Source organism: Cajanus cajan, chromosome 3 (assembly GCF_000230855.2).
Source record: "Cajanus cajan strain Asha chromosome 3, NIPB_CcT2T_4, whole genome shotgun sequence".
NCBI classification, from domain to species: Eukaryota; Viridiplantae; Streptophyta; class Magnoliopsida; order Fabales; family Fabaceae; genus Cajanus; species Cajanus cajan.
Genome location: NC_138519.1, coordinates 71,867,494 through 71,887,719, shown reverse-complemented (window position 1 = coordinate 71,887,719; position 20,226 = coordinate 71,867,494). Strand labels below are relative to the sequence as shown.

At 29.7% G+C, this 20,226-nt stretch overlaps 3 protein-coding genes across 4 annotated transcripts; 2 read left to right on the top strand and 1 right to left on the bottom strand.

The window, feature by feature from the left end:
• Positions 1–234: 234 nt before the first annotated feature.
• LOC109797559 (HSP20-like chaperones superfamily protein) lies at positions 235–3,174 on the bottom strand. The gene is made up of 5 exons (XM_020357634.3): positions 2,988–3,174; positions 2,759–2,907; positions 2,603–2,651; positions 2,312–2,454; positions 235–587 (listed from the first exon to the last, which is right to left on the bottom strand). The coding sequence occupies exons 1-5, from the start codon at positions 3,034–3,036 to the stop codon at positions 501–503; spliced, it is 477 nt and encodes a 158-aa protein (XP_020213223.1). The 5' UTR covers positions 3,037–3,174; the 3' UTR covers positions 235–500.
• Positions 3,175–9,970: 6,796 nt separating this feature from the next.
• On the top strand, positions 9,971–15,947 carry LOC109799581 (vacuolar cation/proton exchanger 3). Its single transcript, XM_020360167.3, has 11 exons — positions 9,971–10,273; positions 11,235–11,302; positions 11,397–11,425; positions 11,600–11,796; positions 11,911–12,126; positions 13,656–13,775; positions 13,887–14,003; positions 14,121–14,174; positions 15,076–15,192; positions 15,309–15,402; positions 15,620–15,947. Exons 1-11 carry the CDS (start codon positions 10,040–10,042, stop codon positions 15,628–15,630), a joined length of 1,257 nt encoding a protein of 418 aa, XP_020215756.1. The 5' UTR covers positions 9,971–10,039; the 3' UTR covers positions 15,631–15,947.
• A 1,469-nt stretch (positions 15,948–17,416) lies between these two features.
• LOC109800151 (NAD(P)-binding Rossmann-fold superfamily protein) lies at positions 17,417–20,184 on the top strand. 2 transcript variants are annotated; one of them, XM_020360890.3, is made up of 2 exons: positions 17,417–19,762; positions 19,878–20,184. In XM_020360890.3, exons 1-2 carry the CDS (start codon positions 18,648–18,650, stop codon positions 19,915–19,917), a joined length of 1,155 nt encoding a protein of 384 aa, XP_020216479.1. In that variant the 5' UTR covers positions 17,417–18,647; the 3' UTR covers positions 19,918–20,184. The 2 variants fall into 2 exon arrangements, with proteins under 2 accessions (XP_020216479.1, XP_020216471.1); XM_020360882.3 differs by having other exon boundaries at positions 17,491–20,184.
• Positions 20,185–20,226: the final 42 nt, after the last annotated feature.

The following is a 20,226-nucleotide window of genomic DNA, read 5'->3' as shown; positions in this document are numbered from 1 at the left end:
TAACTTTTTCAACTCCAAATTCCTGAAAAAGTTAAAAAAAAAAATTTGTTTCAAATGCCTCCACATATTAAATAATTATCAAAAATCTTAGAGGGACTACTGGGTACTTACCACAACTCGTCGTGAAGACAATACTTTTCTTTTTTATTACCCGACACAACCGATAGGATGATATTTTATATCCCTACCGACCATTCCTCAATCTGGTATGGTGATCCATAGAAGACTTTAAAATAGTACACAACAGACCTCAAGTTATTATTGTCCACGTCTTGCTAAAATGCTCCTTGTTTTATATACATATTAAATGCCAAAAGGGGGCACCAAAGAGATTATCAAATACCACACGATGTCAATACAGTCAGACAATCATTAGAAGAAATGCATTAAGACTGCCTTAACTAAATGACATCTAACAAGGAGGAGACAAATACCACAGATTATTACCATATGATCCTCATCTTATAGCAGGCAAACACAAATTACGGCACCTAAGATCATCAATCTGATCGGATTCCACCCATGAAGGTCCTTGGATCTGGACAGTTTCCAGTAAATTGAGCTTGTGAAAAATCAAAACCTGGGTTCTGCAGGAGGCACAACAGAATCGTGAGAAAAATAGTGGTTTGGGGGCAATAATATCATCATCATCTGAAAAATTAAAACATGGGTTCCACACAAGCCACAACATATTGTCCCACTAAAAAACTAAATTATATAATGTTGTTAATGGCTACCAATAGCATAATCCAATCTTTATTTGTCGCTACAAACAGTTATGAACTTCACCATTATCTCTTTTATTCTTTCTTGAACATTAACCTCATCCAATTGCAATTTAAACCATAATTAACCAAAGCAGTATTCTAGCTAGGGATGTAGGATTTTACAATCAAAGTTACAAACTCAGTTACGGTCTTTCACCCCCCTCCCAATCCCTGGTAACATCTCGAATTTAACAACCTTGTGCACCTCAATCTAATGAATGCATCTAATAATGAAATCATCTGCCAAGTTCAAGAATATTCTTGGAAGGTCTAATAGGAGCAACACGCAAGTTCATTAATAGCTAAAAGTCATGCCAACTATTCAAGCAATGTTGACATTGGTGGTGAGATCAAACAAACACTAAAATCAGAGTACATCAACTTGCAATAAGTAGAATTTTAATCTTAACATCGTGTTCAGTCACATTATACCCACCCACAAATAACTAGTATGCAGTAATGAATAATATGCCTGCTAATTACCAGATCCTCTTCTCAATGTTATACACAGTTTAGGCAAAAAACTATATCAACCAAAGAACACACTTTGGAAATGGAGGAATACAACCTATAAGCCAGAATGTTAGATGGTTAAACCCATCAGATGAAACATTCGAATGCACTAACTAGCAGGACAAGAAACACAGAGCAAAATTCTTTATTTTTTGACTGTGTTTAGAATAAACAACAGTTTTGAGTATACAAATCATATCAAATAATTAGACTTAATATCTCAGGAGTCAGGACCCATGACAGCTATTGCAGCTTAACATTAGTAGTTAGGTACTTCGTATTATATGAAAGTGATATTCTATCCATCCAATACAGAAAAAAAATGTAAACTTTGACAAAGACAAAGACTAAAAATTCAGTCATTTGATACATTAGCACAATCAAAACTTGAGGCCCACATAACTAGGAAAAAAATAGTAATAAGGAGTTTGTTTATCTCAAAATGGTAGGGAGAAAAACAAGTTGGACTGGCAAGAAGAAAATACTCAAGCAGAAGATTCAGATGCCAATAATCCATAACATAAAAGAAATAATCAGAACACATCCATGTGTATCTGGGACCCAAATAAATCAATTATAAACTTCCTCACAATGTGAAAAGACAATACACTTGCAGATGGCATTACAATGTTACACAGTTGAAGGTACTGATGTATAATGTTTTTAATGCTTTCACCAAAGACTTACATGATTTTGAATGCCCATCTCACATCTATTGGGAAAATGTAGTAGAGTGAGTTATTATTATGATGATAAAAGAATGAACCTCTCTTTGAACACAAGAAAAATGCAAGGTAAAAATGAACCATCCAAAATTCTGTGCATCGCACAGGTAACTCAATTAGTAAAAGAGTAAAACAAAAGAGTATCACTATCATTTTTCAATCTGCAGACTAAAAATGAGTTACTACAAAATTCAGATCATATCAGCAAAGTACACTGAGAAAAACATGCAAGACATATCACGGGACAGCAAAAGAATTCCAAATCCCAACACCCGGTAAAGCATTGTGATGAAAGGCAAAACTCACCTCCTCTTGAAATCTCTGAAGCATGAGTCGCTTCTGCTCAAGATCAGTAGAATAAGCGTCCAACTGACCCTCACCTAATATGGGAGAAGCCCATGTCTGACCTTTATCTCTCTTCTGCAGTGTTATGTGCATTATGTCATCCTCTGCAGGTCAAATTCCAAAATTAGCATCAACCAACAAGCTCAACTGAATCAACACCAAATATATCATATTTATTTCATCTTAAATAGTGAAAACAAAAACCTAGCTCAATTGATTACAAAGCCAAATAATACCATTTAAAACCTTTACCTAGGGTCCAAAAGGAAGAATCTGTCTTCACCGGGCTAGTAAGATCATGCTGAAAAATCACGCAGAAATAAATAAGGGGAAAAAATACACGAGAAGATTAAAAAAAAAAAACGATAAAATGAGAAAGGAAATGAAGTGGAGGAAAATTAGGGTTACGTTGAGATACGGAGGATTGCCTTTGATGCCAAGTTCGAGGTGCTTAGACTGAATCTTGCAGTAGAATTGCTTGGAATGGACGTTGGGAGGAAGGGTTATGTAAATATTGACCTCGTCAAGGGTTTGATCCCACTCGAACACCTTTTGACCTAACACCACACACACGTGGGTTTGTTTGATGAAAATCAGAACAAAATAAAAGTATAGGGATAGGGAAATTGAAAGTTACCGTTGTGGACGAAGCTGTGACGCTTTTCGGGGGCTAATTTTTCCGCCATTATTGGTTATAGTGTTTTCTGCACTCACCTTCTTCTTCTTCTTCTTCTTCTTCTTCTTCTCTTCTGTGTTTCTGTTTCTTCGACGGTGGCTAGCTTGGGTAACACGGTCATATGACCCACGGTGCGAGACTTTTGCGTACCGTTAGATTAATGAACTAAAAAACGAATGGTAATGATTTGTGATGCAACACATGTTGAAAAAAGTAGGTTAACAAGTTTTTTTTTTTTTTTTTTCCTTAAAGAATTCACTGAATCATTCATCTCATCCAACAATAACTTTACTATAACAAAGTTTGTTTAACGAAAGTTGACGGTAAGCTTAATTTTCTTTTGATTAAGGAGTGATGTATATGAAAATATAAATATAAATATTAAATATTAAATATACACTCCTAAACGAATATCACCTCCATATTACTTAAAATATTCTATTTAAATAATTCACCCTATTCGAGCGTGTTATATACGAAAATTTCAATTACTATTTTAACTAAATTTATTTAAATTTACTTTATTCAATAATTCGAATTTATATTAATTTAATTATTAAATTAAATTTTTTTAATACATATATTAAGTTTATAATTTAAAAAAAAAAATAAAACTATTTAATACACTATTTTATTAATTTCAAATTAACGAAAAATCATAAAAATATTATATATATAAATTTGAATTAATGAAAGAATATTAAATAATTTTTTTAAAATTTACAAATTTGATATATGCATTAAAAATCTTTAGTTATATGGTTAGATAGTTAACTTAATGTAAAATTTAAATTATTGAATTGAGTAAGTCTAAGTCTAAACAAATTTATTTACAAAGTAAGTGAATCCCTCCCATAAATATGTGTAGTAAATTGTTACATACTCTCACCTTAATTTTAGTTAGAGTACATTAACAATCATCACCAAAAATTTTTAACAAAAAAGATAATCAATTATTGTGTTTTAATAAATTTGTTTGAAGTACATCATAGTAATTTATTATTTATTTCTTTAAAAATAAAACTTATTTTTTCTCATTTTCCATGCATAAATTGATATAAATAAAAACACGATTAACATGTATATATGTATAATATATTTTTCATTTATAACATATAATATGACGAAATGTGAAAAATTTAAAAATTGAAACTTACACATGAAAAATATCGTCTTCTTCAAACAATGAGTTTTCAATTAGTCTAAAGGGAATTACTTTTATTAAATCCAATTTCATATTGATTCAATGATATGTCATCATTGAGTCACATACAAGTTTGATCTAATAGCTAAATTGAATCATTAACAATATCAATATGTGATAAAGGGTTAATAACATACTCTTTAATACACACATACTTTCATTGATTAAAAATTATTAAAAACTACAAATCATGAGAGAGAGTCATTAAATAAGGTGTGAGATTCACTAAATTTTTGTATTTTTCAATAAAATTTAACTTCTTTGAAAAAATGTATTGTTATTTGTTAGCATCTCTCTTTATAATAAATCATTTAATCCAAGCCAAATTTTAAAACACTAATTAATATTAAGTAATTTCAATCATTTATTTGATTTAAATGGTGAAAATTTACTTATCTCTTATCTTATCACTTAATATACTCTTTATGAACATATTAATTAAAAAACGAATTTATTTTTATGAACTATCAATGTAAATATTTTATATTATTATTATTATTATTATTATTATTATTATTAATAATAATAATATAAATCACCATATATTTGTGTGTTTAAAACAAATACCAAAACACGTTAGAAACCTCTTGGGAAGGCTATGAAAGCCTCGTCTATACTATAAACAAATTGAGAGAGTACAAATGAAAGTTTTAGCACTGTCCACTTCCCAAGGAACAATGTAATAAACAACCTTCTCAAAGTTAACTATTTTAGAAGTATTCACAAATTAATAGGGCAAGGAAAGTAGTGCATGTTAGGAGACAAAAAGGGTTATCTAAAATGAGTAAATTTTACATTGACGTCGGGAGATCAATCTACAATGGTTTTCCTTTACAATATGTATGCTGGAAAAGACAAAGAATAAGCCCTTATTTACAATGGAATTCGTCAACTACCAAAAGCGCAAGGTTTCGTGAGAAAGAGAAAGTTAGAATAGTGAGGTTAGGAAGAGAGGGAGCATGGGCCTCTAATTAGGGAAAATTGCTCACGAAAATGAAAATTTTGGTGAAAACCTGGGTTAAAGGCTTTTGTAAAGTTGCTAATTTTCTATTGAAGAAAAAAACATAGGAAAAATACCTCCCCTTACATGAACAACATGTGTGCTTATACACAGGTAAGATTTCCAATTTTCAAATTTGGAAATTCAAATTTTGAATTTGAAATTGTGTGTTTTATTTTTTTTTGTTTTGAAAGCTGAACTACGTGAAAATTCACTATATATTATGTTGTTTATAATAGTTAAAAGATAGAGAATATTATACTCAAGTAATATATATGTAGATGAAATTGAAACACCAATTAATGAGACCTAAAACAAATTTTGAGTGTGGCTTATTTACTTTAAGTGAGATAATAATATCTTGGGACTTTTTGCCAATATATGTGATGTTTTCGCTTTACAAAAATTAATAACAAATAATCTGTGATATGGACTTAAAGTTTGAATTTTAGTAATCTTATCCTTGAGTTAATTTGAATGAACTTAACACATTTTTCAGAGAAGTAGAAAATATTGTTCTAATTGTGTATTTAGCTTAAATCAAATGTTGGCAAGGCATTCTTGTCATGATGCATATGGTTAAAGGTGCAAGGCCCCTACCTTATTTCCTCTCATGGTCAAATTGAAATCCTCCATAACACACCATGGTTCATCGACCTTAAAGGATGTCCAAATAAAATTCTCCAAATGAACTTTTTCAACAAATTACAATCTGCCATACACAATAAAAAAAGAGTTGCAAAATTTTACTATGACGTGCCTACATTGGTTTGGTATTCATCATGACATCTTCACCCAAAACCAAGTCATCTCTCAAACACCAAATGCCACTTGGTTGGCCCCTAACATGACGAACAAAAAATCCATGAAAGCCTAGCTTTCCCGTGATCCTTTTGGCCTTCATCCCATTTACATGGGTTTTAAGGAGACAAAGAAAACTAGAACTCTATTCCCAATTCACATATAAGGGGAATGAAGCTTTTACAAGCTACTCCCATGCAATTCCATATTAAAATAAAGTTTAATTTTTCTTTTCTTATATATATATATATAATTTTATCAATTTTATTTTTTAATTTCTATAATTAAAATATTCAATTTTAGTCTTTATATATCTCTTCTCTTTTAGTTCTTATAATTTCATAAATTTTAAATTATTTTTGATTCTATAAAATATATAACAGAAAATAAAAGGAAACAAAAACGACATAACTAAAATCAAATATTTTTAATTATAAAAATTAAAAGATAAATTTTATAAAATTATAGGAATAAAAAATAATCAAATCTTAAAATAATCATTAAGGTAATTGTAGAAGTGGGATTTCCGTCTTTATTTTAACTTCAAAAACACTTGTCTCAAAATCTTATTGTTTGAGACAATAGAGGTAAATGCAAAAAATCTAAATTGATCCGAACCGATCCATAACTGATCCGATCCATATTAAAAAATCCGATCCATTTTGAAAAAAAATCCGAACCGAACCACTTTATAAACCGGTTCAGTTATCCAATCCATTTTTACAAAGTGGATCGGTTCGGTTTAGTTTGGTTTTCTAAAAAAACCGATCCATATATGAGTAAAAAAGTGGATAACTGCACCGCACCGAACCGATCCAATTTCAAAAAAACCGATCCATATTTTAAGAAAACCAAACCGGTCCACTTTATAAAAAATGGATCGGTTAACCGATCCACTTTTATAAAATGGTTCGGTTCGATTTGGATCGGTTTTTTGAAAAAACCCCATGAAGACCCCAAGAGGTAATTGAAAATGTGTCGACGTTAATTTGTTCATTAGGTGTTGATGTAGCTCACGGAAGACCACAATGCGTGCGACCTAAGAAGTAACGTGGAGTACTCATTAACGTCAAAGACCAAAACCAAAAATATATGTTATAAGGATTCTTTTGATTTTTTTAATATAAAAACTAAAATAAAAAAAAAATATACATATTAGATCAATAAAAATGCATTAAAAGAATAAATATATTTAATATTTTAAAAAAAAACTATAAGATACACTACAATAAATCTATTTGACATATAACTAAATATAATTTTAGTATTGATTTTAAATGAGATTTAATAATACATGTATGTCATTATAATTTATACTTATATTTTTAATAATGTACTAACATATATTGTATCTAAAGTATATGTAAAAATAATTTTTAGTAACATTTATTGTATCGCTATTAGTGTATATCATTATATAAAAATTTTTTTGTTGCAATACTTTTTACGTCAAATGATTAATAAGAATGATCGATATATAATGATTTAAAATTATTTATATGCTAAATGAGTTGCATAAAAAAGGAAAAAGCCTAGTTTTCATATACTAATTTGGTTGATGCAATGACAAGACAAGTGACTTATGCCGGTTAATTAAGTAGTCTCATGTTTGATGGGAATGCTCTTTTATAGTAAATGATAAGTGTCATGTTTGCTTTAATCTTTTGGTATAATTTGAAACACTTATCTTTATTTTTCTTTGATTTGAGCCATTGATTTGACCAAAATTTATCTTAATTTGTAAGTTAACTTTGGTTTATAACTCATGTTTTTTTAAGTAATTTACAATTTTTTTAAATGTTATTTTGTAGATAAAAGGAAAAGGATGGAAAACATTGAAAGAAAACAAGTGAAAAACTTGATAAATCATCAAGAGAGAACTCTTGTTCTTAAAGCTAAGTTCTTGGTTAAATTTTGCGAGAAATTGATAACTTAATCAAGAAGTTTAGAGTCTAAATTGTAAATGATTAAGGTTTGAGTATCTTTGTGAGTTGAATGACAATTTATTTTTTAGTTGTAGCTAGATTAAAGCTTATTTATAAACATGAGAAGATGATTTGGTGAAATTAAAGTCATAAAACTTATTTATTGTGTTAAAACCAATTTTTATATTTTAAGTGTTTGTAAAAATACTAAAAAAACTTATTATAACATTTATCTTTGTTTGAACACTTTAATTTCCCAATCGATCAATATTTTCATTTTTAATAATTTAGTTTAATATAATAAGTGAGTTTTGCCAAATATTGCATGAATCCCTTGTTTTTTTTTTTGAAGCAAATGAACTTAACTCATTTCATTAATGATAAGAGATGCAATACATGGAGGAATAAAATCGAAAAAGTGGTGACTAGCAGAAGATCTAGCCACCCTTGCTAAAGTGTGGGCGACCCGATTGGCTTGTCTCCTAATAAACCTAACCTGAAGGTTTTGATGGGAACGTAACAGGGATCTACATTGATTTATAATATTATATATTATATAAATGATATTTATACTTATCGTTAAATTATTTGTATAATTTAATACACTTACCAACGAGATAAAAATAAACAAATAAAGAAAAATGCTAGTTTTCATATGAAATTCATTGTGATCAAATTTTAATCATACTATGTTAAATCTAAATTTAAACAACCTAGAGATTGTGCCACTTAAATACATTTAATCCATTGTATTTTCCCCAGATGCATGGTGCATTGTATACAGTACTACGGTAGGAAACTTCTTGCCTTACTGAATATCTTTAAGAAGAAGCAAAGTATCAAATAACGAAGTGCCGACATACGTTTTCTACGTTAAAACTCCCAAAATTTACTTGTTATGTATCAGCCAACGCTATACGGGTTTTCATGCTTAATTTGGAGCCTACGTCATTGTGGAATTATTTTTTATTTATAATTTTTCTTTTATTTTATAAAATGTTTTTCATAATTGCAAAATTAGTGTGATTTGGTTTTAATGTATTTTTTTTACCTGTAACCCCTTTAATCCTTCAATAGTTAAAATGCTCATACTTAAATTTTTTCTCTCTCTCTATATATCGTTGATGTAAAATATTTAATTTTGATAAGTTTATGATTAAAAATTTAATTGATTATTTTTAATATAATTTTATATCTCAATTATGATAATAATAATAAAATTTAAATTTAAGATTTTGTGTATATTATTTTAATCTTCTACTACTAGTGATTTTTTCAACCATATTTTTGATATCATTAATTCAAACTCAAAATATTATATAAAATATTAATTTGAATATAAAATTACTCAATTAAAATTTAAAGGATCAAAATTGTACAACTGTAATACTTGAAGGATAAAAACAATAATAGAAAAATAGTTATTATTATAAGTTTGTTGTACAAAATCCAAATATAAAGTAATTTCTTGTTAATTTCCGTCAAGTTTCTTGATTTTTACTTTTTTTAATTAATATCTGTACAATAAAAAGCATGAATTCATACGGGATTTGTGGTAATTATTATGAAGCATTTTTCATGATCATATCACACTGCTTTGTAAATGAAAAGTCCAAATTTAATTTACCAAATTTTTAAGCTCATATTAATTTGTAGTGACTTTTATATGTTACATATGTGCAAACAACAAAAGTTAAACACCCCCCAATATCACCTCACTACTAACATCCAATAATAACAGACCCATCATCGCTTATGCGATCGCAGTGTAAACTACTCATGCTAACAAGAACATGTGAAAATTCCTCGAAACTTCAAAGCTTCAATTCTTCATAAGAACTATACCCGGTACGTATATACAATGGCAGTTTCTGATCATTAATCTCGTCTCACAAATGAATGTACGAATCTATCATTGTACGTATAATAGAGGCAATAGTATACCATAAACTTCTTACTATAACCAAACTAATTAACAACCCAACTATATAATAGCCTTCTAGTTCCTTAGATACTATACATATTTTACCTCATTCACATCTTCACTAGTCATATTAACAAGTCTTAATTTCGTTTCTCTCATATGGCACACCATACCATGGAGGAGGACTTGAACATAGCACCACCACCACAGGCACAGAACCTTACATCTTCAATGGTGACAAAAAAGTGGCCATTTCTGGTGACAAAAGGTCGTTTCCAATTGCTTAGGAATTTCAGAGCAAATTTGCAAAAGGTCATTTTTGGTACTAAGCTTGCAGTGCTTTTTCCGGCTGTCCCTTTAGCTGTTGTGGCAGATTTTTATAGCCTCGGAAGGGTAAGTATGAAACAAACTGTTTCATTATTTTCATGTTACTTCTTGTGTAAATACCATGTCAATGTGTTAATTAGCTTACATAGGAATGCTAGTATCTGATTCGGGATGAGGATTGTTAATTGATACGAGAATGTTATGACACGAGATAGTTATAATTAATAATAAGACCTAATATTAATGTTGGGATGTAAAATAGCTTTTAATAGTTTGCTGATATCAAAGTTTTGAGTTTGTTAAGACAGTTATTTGTGATAGCTGTATTCTCATTAGAGATGTATAAGTACTGATGGAATCACTTTTTTTTATAGGAATGCTATTAATTTATTTATGAAAAACGGTATCATAGGCTATTCTATATTCATTAACGAGTCAACTACCATATTAATTTAGGACCAACTCAAAAGTGTTGGACTTGAAGAGAAATATTAAAAAAAAGTCTAAGTTTTACTTCAACTGATGATAAAATCTAAATAATGTATTTAAGTGGGGTTATTCACACTTTACAATTAATTTTTCAAGGTTAAGTCAAGTTTAAACTCAAATTTGGCATGATATCACAACATGTTTATATGAAAATTAAGAGTTCTTTGAGATCATTTATAGAAGTGTTTTTCTTTTCTCACTTTAGATAGCACTTTTAAATATTATATGAATATGTTATATTTGAAGAAGAGTACCTCCGAACATCGCATTTTTATGATTCTAGTCAATATTTATATGACACAAATGGGTTTTTAATTTAATATACTCAAAAGAGTTAATACAACTCAATTACGTATTACATAGTGATCAAGTGACATGATGGTCCCAGACCATATAATAATCTTTTGTATCAGGAAATAGTGGTTGCACAAGCTATCTAAACTACACATTAGACAGAAGTCATAGAACATGTTTATGTAAGCACTGCGGTAATTAGTTACATTTATATTTAATTAATTACTTTGTTTGCCATATGTAGCCTTGGATTTTTGCTTTGAGCTTACTTGGACTCACCCCGCTAGCTGAACGTGTCAGCTTCCTTACTGAGTAAGTTTGCACGTCACTTCCTATCTCAACATTATATTATAGTTCATGTTTCTAATTCCTTTGAATCTATTTGATTTTTCACTCAAAATTGAAGGCAAATTGCGTATTACACTGGCCCCACAGGTAAAAATCAAATCATTTTAATCTCATCTTGATTCAGATACAATAGAATGCTAATGGATAGAAAATTAAACAAAGTGAATTAGGTAATTAAGTAAAGAATCATGGTAATTGAAAAACAGAATGCAACACTAATTAAGCTTTTCTTAGTAACATTGTGTGACTGAATATTTTCAGTTGGAGGGCTTCTGAATGCAACGTGTGGTAATGCAACCGAGATGATCATTTCTTTGTTAGCACTTTACCAAAACAAAGTAAATGTTGTGAAGTTCTCCCTGCTGGGTTCTATTCTCTCAAACCTTCTACTAGTTCTTGGAAGTTCACTTCTATGTGGAGGCTTAGCCAACCTTAGGAAGGAACAATTATATGATAGGGTACACTACATAAGGCTTATTCACTTCTTGATTCCATATCATGGAAATTTTGTCACTGTTTATTGTTGCTGACCCTGAATTTGTTTTGTTATTTGGTGATTGAATGATGAACAGAAACAGGCAGATGTAAACTCACTGCTTTTGTTGCTGGGGTTGCTGTGCCATTTGCTGCCACTAATGTTCAGATATGCCTTAGCAGGGGAATATGCTTCTATTGCCACTTCTACTCTTCAATTGTCAAGAGCAAGCAGCATTGTTATGCTTATTGCATATGCTGCATACATCTTCTTCCAGTTGAAAACGCATCGACAAATTTTTGATGCACAAGAGGTGATACCCTTAATTCAGTCTATTTGGTTACCTCTTCTCATCTCTTCTTTTTCTCTTTCTCTTCTCATCTCTGTCTTCATGGTATAGTTTTTAGAACAAAGTTTATGAACAAATGTATATAACTTGGGTCTCTTTTTCTTATAATGAACGAAAACAAGAAAAAGAAAGGTTTAGACGAGCACTTTTGCTAATGCTAGTGCTGTAACTGTTAGGCAATAATTTTTTTCCCGAAAAATAAATGTGCATTGATGCATTAGTAATAGGTTTAATAGACCTTTTTTTATCTCGTGACTCGTGATATGGGTTGATTTTATGAGTCACCTCATGATATATACATAGATTTCCTAAGAGAAAAAAAACATATTATTTTACTTTTCTAGTCTTTTTCGTAATCACCCCATATGTTCTTTTATTAATTTCAATTCTTCATAAAACTGACATGTGAGAAAAAACATAAATATACCAAATGACAATTTTATATTGCACATGCTTATCATGTGGATTTTTTTAATAATCAATAAATGAATGAAGAAAAAGTATTCGGACGAAGATTAGGTGATAGTTTTCGGCGGAGCAGAGAGACAATTTAAATTTCATGAACACATTGACCTTGAGGCAAATAACAAACTTAGATATTAAATATAGGATTCTCTAATATAGTGATATACACTATTTTAAAGGGTTACAAACAAGTGTTTAAATTATTTTTAGGAAAAACAGAAAACAAACCGTTGGAGCCTTCACATAACCAAGTTTAATTGTTTACACATTTTTTTTTTGTCTTAGAATTTTATCCTAATCATAAATACTCCCTCCATTTTGTACTTAACAAGTACGCATTAGAAGAAAAAAAAATCTTAAAATAAAAATCATATAAAAAAAATATTAAAATAAAAATCATATCAACTTTTTGATGTAATATTAATTACCTCTTTTTTCTTTATACTTTTAATAATATTATATAAAAAGTGATTTTTATGTTGCACTATTTTTAATAAAAAATTGATTATAAAGTCAATTTTATAAGATTATTATTTTCTTTCATCTATTTGTTAATAATAATTTAGGATGATATTATGAGAAAGAATAATTAATTTAACAAGTAAAATTAGTAACAATGAAAGGAATGTTAAAAATTATCATATAACTCATTTTGTATCAAGTAATTAGGAACTTGCTTTTTTTCTTAAATTAAATAAATGAGTTGGAATCCACCAATAAGTTGTTGATTTGAGTAATACTAAATTTGATTTTTTAAACAAAGTATTATATTCGAATCTTGTGAATGAAAAAAAAAAGGTTAAAGAAAAATTTCACTAAAAGTGATTAGTCAAACCTTCTAACAAAGATTAATTATTAGTGAAACCAGTAAATATTAAAAAATAATTAAAATCTAAAATAGATTATTTGATATCAAATATCATTAGTGTCAAAGACAATAAAAAAAAAAGAGAAAAAAATGCTCATATAACTTGACTTAGTAGTAAGTTTTCAATACAATGATAATTATCCATGGGATTTGGTCACAGGAAGATGAAAGTGAAGATGGAGAGAAGGCTGTGATAGGATTTTGGAGTGCATTTACTTGGTTGGTTGGTATGACACTTATCATATCTCTGCTTTCTGAATATATTGTTGCAACCATTGAGGTACATATTGATAATTATATTATTCTTAAAGTGCATAAATTCAGAAATTTCAATAGCTTGAATTAAGTGGAGATTAGATTAATGGTTGTCAACCCTTTTATGCTTAACTAGGCTGCTTCAGATTCTTGGGGCATTTCTATTAGTTTCATCAGCATAATTTTGTTACCAATTGTGGGGAATGCTGCAGAACATGCTGGCTCAATCATATTTGCTTTTAAGAACAAGTTGGTAAGGTTTATATATCAATTATTTTGTAAAGCATAAGTTTCAATTTTTTGAAAGGCTTTTTAAGTTTGTCAATATTAATTTTAAATCTATATCAGTATGGTTGAAATTATCATGCAGGACATATCATTGGGTGTTGCTATGGGATCTGCAACTCAAATTTCTATGTTTGTGGTAAGGTTGAACTGCTAAAGTATTGTTTTATTGGCTTAATTGTATTTTTTTTTATCACTTATGTTATAAGATTTGTGAATTTTGCTATTTTAATTCTTGAAATTGCACATTTTATTATCAATTTTCAAAATTTTATTTAGTTAGTTGTCTAACTTGTGTATCAAATTCATTGTTGATTCTACATATTATGTTTCCAAAAAAAAAAAAAATAGAAATGTTAAAACATCACAATATAAGAAAGAGATTTTAACTAGGCTAGTACCTCATCTCATAACAATCATCTACAGTATATTGAAAAGATTATATAATACTAAAAAGAAATGAAAAAACAAGTACAAAAATATGAAGACCATACCTCTCCCTAAAGTAAGACTATACAATATAAGGAGGGATGACATATCACAAAAAAGAATCGAAATGCCTAAAATTAAGTCTGGCTAAACTATCAACACAACTATTACTCTCCCTATAAACATAAGGGAATCTAAACCTCATATTTAATTAACTCAAGCATATTCAGTCAATGTATACGAAAGCATCAAAATAATCATGGAATATCTTAATGACAAGCAGAGAATCTAACTCCAACCAAAGAAACATATTATGTTATTATAAATTGTTGATATGAAATACAATAATGATGTGATATAATTGTATCATATCGACAATTAATGCGTAACATTAATAATTAATTAACAGAGTAATAAAAAGTATAAAATTTGAAAAATTAGGTAACAAAATATATAATTTTAAAAATTATGTGATAAAATTTGTAAAATTGTAACATATGAGTGAAAAAAACTACGAGTAAGGATATTTCCTTTTACATTTTACATTATGCCTGAAATTTGGACAATAATGCGATGAGAGCAAATTTTGCTTATCTAATTATAAATGTCAGGTTCCATTAAGCGTGGTTGTTGCATGGACAATGGGCATAGAAATGGACTTGGATTTCAAGCTCCTTGAAACTGGGTGTCTTGCTTTGACAATTATCGTGACAGCATTCACTTTGCAGGTAAACTATGCATAACACCTTCTGCATATATATATATTATATATGATCACATTATCTTTTCACTTATTTATTTATTTATTTTATCTAATATGATTTTATTTTATTTTATTATCTAGGATGGAACTTCACACTACATGAAAGGACTGGTTCTTTTCCTTTGTTACATTATCATATCTGCATGTTTTTTTGTTCAGAAAACTCCACTAATCGGTGAGTATATATGTATATATCTAATTATTAGTGTGTCCAGTGGAATTTTTTGTGAAACATTTATAATCTTTCACTACAAAAATGGATAAACAATAAAGTAATGACTTTATTTCATTGGTAAGTTTATATTCAAAAGCAAAAACTAATTACCAGTTTTTATTACGAGTTTGAAATCAAATGATGGTGGATTTAACTCTGATAATTATGGGTGTTTCAGATGATGCATAGAGTAGGGTCAAATTCTGAGGTAGACCATGAATTGGGATGGATGGAGAGCTTCATCCCCTTTTATTTTTAGGTGGAAGCGGTGTCTTTGAAACCAAGGCTTGGAGGTCCACCACAAATTAAGTCACAAAAACCATAGACTATAGATTTTAATGTTTTCCCTATAATAAGGTATATACAGTGTGACATTTTGGGTTATTTCAATTCCCTTTTCCTTTTCTTTGCCTTTTCCATGTTTCTCGCTTACTCCATAATCATATCATTTTTCATTCAATGTAGAAAATAGCTAGTAAATAAAGAATCTTGCCTTTATGGAGAAACACTCTTTTATGTTTTCTCTTTACGATTTGATTCTGTTTATTAATCGGCATCATCAAAGTTAATCTACTTTGTAAAATCCTAGGCCTATATATATATATATAATTTATTCAATCATCATACATTGTTAATATAAAATAATTCTATATTATAGACTTATAAAAAAATATTACTAGTATGATTTGTAAAGTAGTTATATAAGATTTAATAAATTTTTAATGATAGTTTGTGATTTTTCTCTCATAATCATTTTTTTTTCCAATTCCAGTTTTTTCTCTCCAAGTTGTTAATCTTCTTGACAAAGAACTTCCTTAGTCTGTTATCTCTGTTTTAATTTTGTTTTATTTTTTTTTAAATAAATATATAAATACATGAATTACTTTTTTTAAAGTGAAGAAGGACCTCTTCAAAGAGACGAGACGTCACTGCTGTCTTGCAAATAAAAAATTCTCACAAAGAAAAATATTTAATCACTAGCTAATCACATGCGCTTCTAACTATAATCACTAACTATTTAAACTAATCATCAACTAACTCAACTATATTATAATAGATATTGAAAATCTGAATTTAATAGAATGAACAAAATCATATAGGACAAGTCTAAAACAAAGGCTTATATAGACTAAGAATAATAATTAACCCACTAAGTGATCGCATGTGCATCTAACTATAACCACTAATTACTTAAATAGTCACTAACTATATTATAATAGTTCCGCTATAATGTTACGCCCAATACTTCATTGCTACACGAAAAAAAATAAAAATTTTAACTGAAACAATATTTATAAAATAACACTTTACTCTTTCATCTTAATTTTTAATTGTCCGAAAAAATTGGGTGGAGTGTTTCAATTATTTGTACATAATAATTTTGGATTAGTTTTTTTTAAGATAGAAAAGATTAAAAAGATAATTATAATAAACCTACATCTTCATATTTCTAATTATCCCATCCTCTCTCTACCTAACTACTGGACTAGTTCCAGTGATTTTTTTTATCAGTTAATTTAGCTTAATGCTTGTCCGTATTAAAATTCCCACAAAATCAGTTATATAAAGAAAAAAGAATTCCCACAAAATGAGGGTACACGGTTTCCTCCAAATTGAAAGGAAGAATCATCCTACTCTTGGAATCATAAAAACCTATACATTCACACCTATTTTGTTGTAATCTTTTAAGACAATAAAGTTGTCCACATAATGTAGGACTAACCTATGTTTAAAATTCACCCCGAGGAACAAACTTTTTAACAAGTATTTATAAAGAAAGAGAATAAAATGAATTAAAAAATTAAAGAAAAATAAATCAAAACTTATACATAGATTTAAATTAGTCTTTGTATATAACTTTTTATTTAAAAAATTCTTATGTTTCATTTTTCCATAATTCCATATATATATATACATTAAAATAATATTTGATTTACAAAAATCATGTTTTACAAATATAAATTAGTCTTTAGATATAAGTTTTAGAACATTGTGTGAATCATAACTGGAGACAAAAAAAAATACATTAGAGTTAAACATTCTTATATTATAAAAGCTTTTATAAGAGTTTTAAAATTGAGAATTTGACATAAATCAGAAACTATTTTTTTTATGTATCAAAATTAAACTTATACTAAAGGGAGTACAACAACTCACACATTATATTCAATCAATCTAGCTAGAATCATTGATAATAAGAAACTAATTTAATTTAGGTTTACTTCATTTTTCTCCACTTTGCTCATCGGCATCGAAGATTTCCCTTACAGCTACAATCTTTTAAAATAATTTCTAGACTATAAAGAAGAGGAAGACCGACCTTCATGAATGGTTTGACCATATATTTATTAAAGGAGTTCCTTAGGCATTAGGTAGCTAAGATAGTTATTATTGATATAATATAACACGTTAATATTTATGTTATTTTAACTTGCTTGTAACCGCAACGCCAGCATTGCAACGGCCATAGGCACAACTTGCTGGTTGAGTTTGGAACTTAACACTCCTTAATGCCTCAAACTATTTCCAATGACGAAGTGGGTTTGGTCAAAATTATTCAATAATAATTTACATTTTTTTAAATACTACCCTTAGAGTAGAGTCAAAGACTAATTAAAAAATTTGATTCAAAAGATCGAACTCTTTTTAATATTGATTTTTCTATAAGACAAAACTCAAGTATAATATGAATAATATTGTTGATGTTGTTAAAATTGAAGTAACATTTTGCTAATATGCTAGTAAAGGATTTCATTAAAGATAATTATTGGTTATTGAGATAAAACTTAAATTTTGTTTAATGAATAACACTAACCATAACTATGATGGTGTAACTAAGTATTATCCTTTTTTATATACACAAAATTGAGGATCGAAACCCTAATCAAATACTTGGGCATATCATTATTTACCAACCATACTACATAATTCTAGTCATAAAAGTACATATTTGTAGGCATCTTTAAAGAACTCTATAAAATAACACACTCATGTCTCTTATCTTCACAACAATTAGCATCTATCTTACTTGGAATTTTAAACTCAAACCGCTACCTTACAAGTTACAACTGTGCCAGCCCAGAAACACTCCTCAAAAGAAGAGCTTATAAACAAGTTGATGGGTGTTAGAACAGTTCGAAAGTCCACATTATTGCAACCCCATGTTCCAAATACACACAATGAGCCACCACATTCATTAGTATAAAATGGTTTCAGTTTGCAAGGGAGGGTCAGCATCATCTAGAGCCCCCCATATGGCAATGGCAACCATAGAGGAGACAAAAAATGTTGCTATAATCTTCGGGGTCACAGGACTTGTTGGGAGAGAATTAGCTAGGAGGTTGCTTTTGGAACCTTCTTGGAAGGTTTATGGCATAGCTAGAAACCCTGAAACACCACCAACCCTTAAAAGTCCTTGCTACCATTTCATCTCTTGCAACTTGCTGAACCCTTTGGAGACTCAAAAGAAGCTGTGTGACCTTCATGATGTGACTCATGTGTTTTGGGTCACGTGGGCTAGCCAGTTCCCACTAGAGACACAAGAAAGTTGTGAGCAGAACAAGGCCATGATGTCAAATGCTTTGAATTCCATGCTCTCAATAGCCAAAGGTCTAAAGCATGTTTCCCTTCAGACAGGGACCAAGCACTATGTGTCACTGATGGCACCCTTTGATGAAGAGAAGCTGAAGCTCCACTATTGCTACCATGAAGATTTCCCCAGGATGGGAAGATCCCTTAATTTCTACTATGCCTTGGAGGATTTGCTCATGGAGAAATTGAGTGGTAAGGTGTCTTGGTCTGTGCATAGGCCTGGTTTATTGTTGGGTAGTTCTGTTAGATCATTTTATAATTTCATGGGGAGTTTGTGTGTTTATGGGGCTATTTGTAAACATTTGAGGCTCCCTTTTGTGTTTGGTGGGACAAAGAAGTGTTGGGAGGAGGCTTATATTGATGGATCAGATGCTAGGCTTGTGGCTGATCAGCACATTTGGGCAGCCACAAAAGGTGACATAGTTTCCAACAATGGCCAAGCCTTTAATTCAATTAATGGACCATGTTTCATTTGGAAGGAGGTTTGGCCTATTGTTGGGAAGAAATTGGGAGTGCAAGTGCCACAGGATATCCTTGTGGAGAATTTTTGGTTCTCAAAAGCCATGGCTGGGAAGCATCAAGTTTGGGAGGAGATTGTAGAGGCAAATGGTTTGGTTCACACCACTTTGGAAAATTTGGCCAATTGGGAGTTTTTAGATGCATTGTTCCGTTTCCCTTTGAAACTCTTTGGGAGTAGGGATAAAGTTGATGAACTTGGTTTTGCTGCAAGGTACAATACATTGAGTTCAATATTGTATTGGATTGATTGCATGAGAGATGAGAAGCTAATTCCCTAGAGGTTTCTTGTGGTTTGACTTCAACTTTGAAATGTTTGGTGACAGAAGTTTATGGAGCAGGAGCAGCAGAAAATGGAGTTTTCCCTAGGAAAATTAGTGGCAGGGTGTGGCTTGCATGTGCTGGTTGACTAGCCTTTTATTGCTGCATAGTGCATACTTTACTAGTTTATTTATATACAGATGGAATCATCCAATTTAATAATGAATAAACTTATTTTCTACATTACTGTCCCCTGGTGTCACCAATGTATGGCTACAGGTGGAGGGGTTAATTTGTCTTCATCCATTATCATAGCTGCATGCTTTTTTGTTCAGAAAACTCCACTAATCGGTGAGTATATATGTATATATCTAACTATTACTGTGTCCGGTGGAGTTTTTTGTGAAACGTTTATAA